General features: G+C 44.9%; 2 protein-coding genes across 3 annotated transcripts; one reads left to right on the plus strand and one right to left on the minus strand.

Moving 5' to 3' along the window:
- LOC136509108 (calcium uniporter protein 6, mitochondrial-like) lies at positions 1-2,101 on the plus strand. The gene is made up of 2 exons (XM_066503918.1): positions 1-443; positions 1,412-2,101. The coding sequence occupies exons 1-2, from the start codon at positions 66-68 to the stop codon at positions 1,865-1,867; spliced, it is 834 nt and encodes a 277-aa protein (XP_066360015.1). The 5' UTR covers positions 1-65; the 3' UTR covers positions 1,868-2,101.
- Positions 2,102-2,410: 309 nt separating this feature from the next.
- Positions 2,411-8,713, minus strand: LOC136508538 (probable galacturonosyltransferase 7). 2 transcript variants are annotated; one of them, XM_066503224.1, is made up of 9 exons: positions 8,198-8,713; positions 8,043-8,083; positions 7,841-7,915; positions 6,796-6,949; positions 6,672-6,724; positions 4,658-4,953; positions 4,024-4,381; positions 3,390-3,941; positions 2,411-3,236 (listed from the first exon to the last, which is right to left on the minus strand). In XM_066503224.1, exons 1-9 carry the CDS (start codon positions 8,349-8,351, stop codon positions 2,958-2,960), a joined length of 1,962 nt encoding a protein of 653 aa, XP_066359321.1. In that variant the 5' UTR covers positions 8,352-8,713; the 3' UTR covers positions 2,411-2,957. The 2 variants fall into 2 exon arrangements, with proteins under 2 accessions (XP_066359321.1, XP_066359320.1); XM_066503223.1 differs by having other exon boundaries at positions 8,043-8,086.
- Positions 8,714-9,285: the final 572 nt, after the last annotated feature.

Consider the following 9,285-nt stretch of genomic DNA (forward strand, 5'->3'; position numbering starts at 1 on the left):
TGAAACTGCTAAGCAAAGCAAGGCCTCACCGCCATCCCCACTGCCGGTCCTCCTCCACCGCCACCATGTCCATGTGGCGCGCGGCCGCCTCCCGCCTCCTCCTCACCCGCCGCTCGCCGTCCCCTCCGTCCGCCACCACTGCAGCTCTCCTCCTCCACGCGCGCCCCTTCTCGCCGCCGCCGCGCCCGGCGCAGGCGGAGCCGGAGCCTGAGGTCACGCCGGCCGAGGCGCGGCGCCTGGTGCGCCTCGTCGGCGTCGAGGCGCTGAAGCGGCGCCTGCGGGACGGCCGGGACGAGGTGGTCGGGTACGGCCAGCTCCTCGACGCCTGCGTCGAGGCCGGCGCCGCGCGCACGCACGCCGAGGCCGAGGCGCTCGCGCGGGCCCTGGACCACGCCGGCGTCGTCCTGCTCTTCCGCGACAAGGCCTACCTCCACCCCGAGAAGGTCGCATTTCTTGAGCATTACATCACTTTGTCACTGCATCGTCATAGGTTCTTCGTCTCCAGTTATTCCGGATTCGTCATAGGGCCTTACCTCGTATCGAATTCGAAATTGCTTGCTGCTCTCGTAACGGTTTATTCCGGATTCCGATTCGGGTGAACCCCTTTTGCTATCTTGTTTCAAATTGGGTCTACATCCTTGCTAATCAGTTAAAGTCGGAACTCATTTCATAGAAATCGCTCTTTCGTAAAAACAAAACCCCATCAAATTCCCAGAGTAATGCCCTGTTTCAGTCTTCCTATATTATTGGAGACTGACAAAAATCCTCATTTTTTAAGTTCAGTTACCAGATGGCTGAGGAAAACAGTAACATTGGGAAAATAGTCAAGATGCACACATGGAAATGGAATCCTTAGTAACGTGAGGATGCAATCCTAAGTAACGTGAGGATGCAGTTAGCTGAAGAGCATCAAGATGTACATGGAATTGGAGCAATGTACAGATTCACATTACTGCTAGATCACATGTTCTTTGATTTGGTACCTTCCGGTCCTCCACAACTACTGTCTGTTCTTCACCTACCCTGATCGGAACAAAGACCATAGTATGCGCCGTGCAAAATGTGGAATCTTGTTAATTTTTTCTTTCCACCTAAGCATCTAAGCATCCACCTGGAATTAAGGTACTACTTTATTCTTTGAAGTGTGGACAGCACATTGACAAAGGCTAAAATATTTATCTGAAAAGGATTGCCTCATCAGGGTGATATTTTTTCTTTCCCATTGCTTTCAGCTGTTGCCTGTAGGAAGGTCTCAATTTCACTGTTATTGACAGAGAAGATAATGAATATCTAGCCAATTTGCTTGCAGTCAAACTTTTTTTTTCTCAGTTACGTGCTAGATGAGCAAAAGGAGTCATGATGTAATCTCTCTGACTCAATCTTACATTGATTCATTATTGACCGTTTTCAGGTGGTGGACCTGGTTAGAAGGGCTGTGCCACTTGCGCTAGCACCAGAGAATGACCCGAGGAAACAAGAGTTCGAGCAGCTCCAGGAAAAGAAGGAAGAGATTGACAAGCTGGCGCACAAGCAAGTGCGGCGCATCCTGTGGTCTGGCTTAGGGTTCTTCATGTGCCAAGTCGGGCTCTTCTTCCGCCTCACATTCTGGGAGTTCTCGTGGGACGTGATGGAGCCGATCGCCTTCTTCACCACCGCATCTGGCCTGCTCGTCGGCTACGCCTATTTCCTCATCACCTCAAGAGATCCGACGTATCAGGACTTCATGGAGAGGCTGTTCTTGTCAAGGCAGAAAAAGCTTTGTGCAGCGCAGAAATTTGATATGGAGAGGTACCTGGAGTTGCAGAAGCACTGTAGGTGTCCCCTGGAAGGCCATCGCCCTCATGGTCCTAAGCTTCATGACTTGTAACACCGCAGGAGCTAAACTTTCTCCTCCGTTACCTGTTGCATTACAGTGCACGCTCTAGGTTGCAGGATACTAGGATAGCCACTACTTATTTACACGCCCTTCATCTGAGACTGAGACGTTCGAGACAGAAATGTGGTCCTGACAGACACGGATCATATGAGTTACCTTTTGGCTGCATATCAAAAGGCGAACTGAATGTTCGAACCTTGCTAATATAACCTATGTGTGTTTTGACAGATTGCTTTGAGGACCCTGACATGCTGAACCATGCCGGAATATGTTCCATGCATTATGCATAGCCTCAATACTAGATGCCATGTGCCAAACTATGCAAGTATCAAAGAATACAGTTCCTTCTCTCTCTCTTTTTTCATTTGCTGTGCTTGGTCGCTGGACCGACATCCAAATTAGACAATTATCTGAAATCTCATTCCTTCTGAGATTTGCACTACGAAAAGATCCTATAAAGCTAAAGAATGCCATTGAGCAGAACAATCATTTGTTATGTCGTCAATGGGATACCAACATCTAACAATAACAAATGCAAGCCTTGCTGCAAAGAATCACAAGAAAAAATACTTGCTAATTCAGGCATCATTTGTTGTTCCCTGTACATGCTGTGCTGCAGTTAACATTGGACTCCCTCAGTATTGCTCTTGCATAGTGAAAAAAAAGAATAACACCAAAGATTTTATACTAAAAATGAGCAGCATGGAACTGCACTTTTGCAATGCCCAGCTGCCTATGAAAAAAACTCATCAAACCGTAACGAACAGTGTGAAATAATCTACATTATATCTTGGTATTCTGCAATATAACTCGGGCTTCATGCTGCAGTCCTTCAGACATTGTAGATGCTGTTACGGCAACATTGGCAGTTTTATGCAGAAAGCATTTCATCCTATTCTCCTTTTGGTATTTGATTGAGCACCGCCTCGTCAGGGGTGTATTTGAGTCATCACAGACACTGCAGGCCAGGAGCGATTCTGTTTATTTTCATGATAACCTCATCATTTAAGCAAAGCCCTTGAAGTCTGTGGTTCAAATGCTCAAAAATGAGTGTTGGTGCATTTCATGTCCTATATATTAATCAGTGAATATTGCATTCAGTCATGAACTTCTCTCCATTAGTCATGTACTTCCTCCAGTAGCTCTTATAATCATGTATCCCCAAGTCAAGCCAAGGTTTCATCACACCATTATAGTGCAGAGTAGCAGCCTTTTCTATATCGACGTGGCTAATTCCATAATCATGTCCAAGGCCTGATTGAACCCATGAATCTTCCAAAGGATATACCAGATCTTGAAAGGCAAGTAAACTTGCAGGGAGTGCTTGCAGTCGCTGTGATTTCAGGCTGTCCTTTCGCAACTGCAAAAAAAGCAAAGTTAATATATGATATGGCAGCTGCCTTCTAGATATAAGAGAATGGCAAAAGGATAGGACTAGAGCTACCACATGTAAACCACAAATTTTCATGAGATAACAATTGATAATTTAATGTGAATGCTGAGTTCTACTGACCTTTTGGAACGATTGATCATGCAAACTGGTAATGCCCATGTCCCTCCATTTATCCAATTCAATGACATTCAAGCCAGACAACCACACACATGAATTAGCATTGACATTATGGTCTGCCATATAAGGTTTCAACTGGCCTAATCTCACTTCACAGAACTGGACAGCACCGATCACTTTACCACCCATATTGAGGTTCCACAGAGATGACAAGTCTTTCTGGACAATCAAATCATCATCCAGAACAACTACTCTATTCAAGCTAGGAAGAAGGTCGGGCAAGAGGAAATGTGAATGGCCAAAAATAGATATGTACTCGGTTTTCATCTGCCTCTGGGAAGGTTCAGAATGATTACGAATTGTGACACGAAATTCCTCTGCGGGCCATAACTGTTGCATCTCAAGGGAATGTATATCCTTAGAGAGCTTCTGGTTTTCCTCAATGTTAGTTACATGAACAGTTGCCTCCAAGTATGAATTCCTATCAAACCAATGCTTCATCGCATAAAAGTTCTGCGCATCAGTGAACAAATGGAAAACAATGTGGTCCGAGTTCTGAAATGTGTTATTGGGCATAAGTTAGTGATCAAGATGAATTCCACACAATAGTTTAGATTATTTGAAAATAATGGTATACCTGGGAGTTCATAACTGCTGAATTGATAGTGGTGGAAGCTGCAAGTACGTTCCTGGAAAATATTACATAGTGATGGAAGGTAGGACTTTCAAGCTCCTGCTCATTTAACTGATCCATATGACTTGATCTGGATTTGAAATATTCTACTGTCAATCTCATGTTCAAGCAATGGTGAGTTTTCGGCATAGTCTGGACCCCAAGATGATATAGAAATGCACTCTGCCTTGTATGGAAATAAGCTTCATCTTCAGTTATATCAAGTAGCTGCCTAAGTTTCCGTTCAACATTCGAGCATCCTACTTCACAAGACTTGGCTCTCTCAATTGTGTGCTCCATCTTCTCCAGCTTCTTTGCAAAACTGAAAAGAGTAACCAGTCATTGCCACCAGAAATATTTTAAGAATAGAATAAAAAAAGACATTGCAGTGCATTATTTTATCAAAATTAGGTCACAAGCATCATAATTGTGTATGCTCATCCTTTATTTCTTGAAGAAATGCAGACACATAACTAAGACAAGAAGCAAAGCCATGTTAATGGATTGCACTAGTCACATATAATTCATTTATATAGTGCAAAAGTTTATATGAAAAATAAACAAACACATATGATTTTAAAGCTAAGGCGAGACTAACAATGGTGGAAGATCGGCATCTGTGATGGTGTCACTCAGCATGCGTTCATGCTCTTGGATGTTTTGCTTCAGTTCACGTGTAAATCTTTCCTGTTGCTTCAATTTTGCAATGCTAGGATAATGAGCTCTTACTAAAAAAAGTTGATCTTTAAGCCTCTTGACAATGGCATCCTTCATTACTTCCCTATGTTCAGTAGACCAGAGGCAGTAACTCCCATATTCATGTTCACAGGACTTGGTATTCTCCTCATGCAGTGTCTCTTGACCATAGTTCTCTTTCCCATTAACAGTCGTATCCTGTCACAGAACAAATTAAGTTTCCTATGGTAGAAAAGTAAAAAGATTCTGAAGGATTCACTAGTAAAAAGAAAATTAACGACCCTGTTCTTAAAGCACAGATCCTCACAAGAGCACATGAGCCATATCCTGTACCAACAGCTCGAAAACCATACCGTATGTTTAAGGGAACACAATTGTGCACTGCATTGCACCACAATATATATTATTACCTGACCTAACGTACTTACTGCTTAGAAAAAAAACCGTCTTACATTCTTACTAGCAGATGTGAATGTGCAAAATGTGGCCTATCAACTTTATTTGTGAAATCTCACTGAAAGTTCAACCCACAGAAACAACATACAAGATTACTGATGCCAAACTGATCAACAACACTTCACCCCATAGCACAAAGCTATTTGGCTTAGATCAGTTTCTGAGCTATATTACTACTCCCTTAGAGTTCTAATTTAGAGATCGGCCTCCGGTCCCTCCTGTTTCCTCAAAAAAAAAAAAAAAATCCCTTGGCAACCTCGGTGCTTGGGACCAAGCCTGTTCTCACCAAAGAAGTGGAGACACTAGAAGCCGCAGGAACTATGTTTTCATCACAGAAAAACTAAAATAGCCAACATAAGACTAATAAGCTAGCAGAAAAAGCAAGGAAAAATCCAGGTAAAAACTCAGTTCAACTCGCACAACAAGATATCAAAGCTAGAAGAATTCTCGCCTTCGACTGATGCTTCAAAATCTAATGAGTTTGACCATTTGCGCAGCATTTTGATCGTCCGCTAACCAAACAGACAATCGAGGCCTTGATGGCCCTGATGAGTATGGATGCCCCAAATAGAAGAAGAACGCAGCAACAGCAGCACGCTTGAGAGTGGGGTAGGGAAGAGAAGGCTACGGATAGGTCCTTTTAACTTGTCTTTCTTGTTGTGGGCTCTCCAACTGGTTGCTTTTCAGCCTACTTCTTTGTTGCTGATAGGTGCTCTCGGTCTTTGGTTTCTTGGTAGTTCAGCCTGGGTTGCATCCTTCCAGAGGTGGTATTTGTTCTAAGTTGTCTTTGGTGCATGTGATCAGCTGTCCGTAGTTCTCAGCAGTTCATCGTAGGTGTGGCTGTCCTCTTTTGTTAGTGGTTTATCGTGGTTGCTTCTCTCTTTTGGTCAGTTTTCTTCCACTGTTTCCAAAGCGGTTAGTTGTTTTTCTTAGTAGTATGGAGTGCTCCACTAGTAGTGGGTCTTTATCGGCATTTTGAGCCGAGTGGTTGTTCGGTTTTCGGGCCCGGTTTCGCCTTAAAAACTGGGTCTATTCTTTTTTCTTCTAATAATAAATGCGGCAATGATTTTGACGCTCTTTCAAAAAAATAAAGTACTTACTGCTTAGAAAGAAAACCATCTTACATTCTTACTAGCAGATGTGAATGTGCAAAATGTGGCCTATCAACTTTATTTGTAAAATCTTACTGAAAGTTCAACCCAGAGAAACAATGTACAAGATTATTACTGATGCCAAAATGTTCCTATCATCGCATTTGTGTTTACTGTATATATTCATGAAAATTGTTGACTGAAGCTCCAGTGATTAAATGGTCATGTCAACAGAAGCGCAACAAACTGAGCTCACCATTTTGGGCACGGTAAGCCCTTGAGGCTACTCGACTAATATTCAAATATGAAAAATGAAGAGCTGCAGACTACTGAATCGTAAAATCTAGGTAAATAAGAGGTTGCATTTACCTTTGATCTCCAGGACAAGTCCTTCAATTTATACCTTTTGGACGCACGAGGTCCTGAAACATGACTGAATACAGTAAGATGGATACTATCAACGTCTCGCTGTTTGTACTCTCCGAACGCTTACCTTTACTTTTGAAGGTGTCATTATTTAGTCCAATTAAAGAGAAAGCGCCCTTGAGCTTTGCTTTTGATTTGATAGCATGATCCTTGTTAGACTTCGATCTAGTAGATCTCTCAGCCGGAATCCCATTAGATCCAGACACCTTTTTGGAAACATCCTGGATACACAGTCAGAAAAGAGAGGAGGTCATCAGTCAAGACTGAAAAGAAAACATCAGACATTTCAGTACAGCAGGCTCCTGATGATGGTTTTAGGTGAGCCAGGAAACAACAATGTGGCAAAGCGATCCATCTAGCTAGATAGCTGTGCACTAGTTTGCAGATTTGAGCAAAGTTTCATCACCAGCATTGGGCTACACTGAACACAACCAATTGATCTATTTTGATATGAGTAGTAACTACTGAAACAATATAGTCAGTGCAACACTGTTGACTCAGAGGATATGTGAGAATAATATTTGGTGTCCACTCTTCAAATTCAGCTATGGATTGACACAAAGGTGGTACAGAAAATAGATAACATGGCAAACCAAATTGTTTCAAAGAAGAAGAAGATGATAAGAAGGTACAGCAAGAGGGCATCTTGCCAGCAACAGCAGTTTTGTGTACATAGTTTATCAGAGGCATGACATGTCAAAGCATGATGAAAGAAACAATTCTGGGTTGCCACCCACCTACTCCAAGAATAGCAAACTGAGGGATGGGCATGTCAAGGCGTGACGAGAGAAACAATTTCGGGTTGCCACCTCCACCTATTCTAAGAAAGCAACTTGAGAATGGAGACAGAGGTGGTAGGTTGTTAAGCGTCACAGCACGGCCGCAGCGGCGGATGTCCGCACGACACGCGCGCGCGCGCACGCGAGGCGCATGAACGCACTAAAATCAGCAGAGGTGGCGAGTAGCTTAATTAATTTCTCCCCGAATGCGGGCCGGCAAAAAAAAGAATTCAACTTGATCACTGTCTCTGACATATAAAACACACAAACAAAATGCTCCACCACTGCACCGCCTCTTGAGCAGTGAGCAGTGTAGCAGGCAGGGATTGTAACCTTGAGCAGCTTGTGCTCCATGGCGCCCCCATTCTCCAGATGCCGCTTGCCACGCGCCCCGACGCCGGCCAGCTCCTAGAGCAACCCCAAGCACAACCAAGGCGTCAGTATTTCAGAAGCTGGGAAGACTCTACTAATCCTCTGAGAGGAGGATGTAATTACTCGAAAGAAATTTCTGCACGGGGAGAGTGGCGAAGCTTACGGTGCTGATGACCACGGCGGCGCGGTCGTCCGATCCATATCCTGCTGCAAGCAACAACACGGAGCACGCGACGCGACGCGCACGGTTGGTTAGAGGATCAGCAAGAAAAAGGGAGGGGGAGACGACAGATCCGAGTCTCGGACGGACGCACGCACCGGCAGGGCGGTGGAGGACGAGGAGGTAGACGAGCGGGAGCAGCGTGGAGCAGACGACGAGCGCCGGCACGGCGGCCGCCAGCCCGCTGCAGCGGCGCTTGCTGGGCGGCGGCGGCAGAAGCGGAGAGGACTGCTGGTGCTGGTGCCCCTTCATGCCGTGGTAGTGGTAGTGGGCACTGGGCAGTGGCACCTGCTCTGCTCTGCTCCGCTCCAGTGCTCCTCAACGGAGCGCTGCCGCCAGCCGGAGCCGGGAGGTCAGTGGTGGGTCTGGTGAGGTGGCAATGCAGTTGCTTCCCGCATTAAAAGCTGCAAGAAACAAGCTAAAGCTTCCTCGGGCCTCGCGCGTTTCTGGAACCAGCCAGCCAGCCGCCACGCGCCGCTACACACCAGGCATCAGTGGAGTGGAGACTGGACTGTAGAGTGGGAGACTGGTGGGAACTGGGAAGGGAGACGAGGGTGAGGGAGGGAGAGCCGGAGAGGAGCGGCCTGAGTGGAGCCCGCCGGCCGACCGTCCCGGGCCCGCCTCTGCCTTTGCAGTTTTGCTTTGGACTCGTCTTTACCCCCCAATCTCTGCCGTCCTTTTCCATCCTTTGTTTCGTACCGACGGGGAAAAAAATTACAGGGACAGCTCGTCAAACTCCTCGTTTAAACTCTCTTCTCCTTTTGTTTTGTTTATTTATTGCTCCCTCTTCTCTGTATAATCAATTTTTAGAGTTATCAGAAATTAAACATTTTTAAAGTTAATTAAATTTATAGAGAAACATTAAAATCTATAGCATCAAATTAAATATATATTTTCATTTGGTGCTATAAAAGAAAAGGGAGAAGCGACTAGTTGTATTGAGTCGTGCCTCGTGAGCAGCCCGAGTTTAAGGGTTGGTTGCTCTTCTTTTGGGCGGGAGGTGCTTCGACAGCGTTGGACTGAACTAGATTATTTATTATTCATGCTAAAAAATATTATTTACGTTGAAATGTTGTGAGAAAAAATACTGCTCCAATTAAAAAAAAACAGAACAAGCTGGCTGACCAGCCAGCTGAACAGGCTCTTCGTCTCTTCATCATTGGTTTTCGTTCGGTTCGACGACTAA

Source organism: Miscanthus floridulus, chromosome 15 (genome assembly GCF_019320115.1).
Source record: "Miscanthus floridulus cultivar M001 chromosome 15, ASM1932011v1, whole genome shotgun sequence".
NCBI classification, from domain to species: domain Eukaryota; kingdom Viridiplantae; phylum Streptophyta; class Magnoliopsida; order Poales; family Poaceae; genus Miscanthus; species Miscanthus floridulus.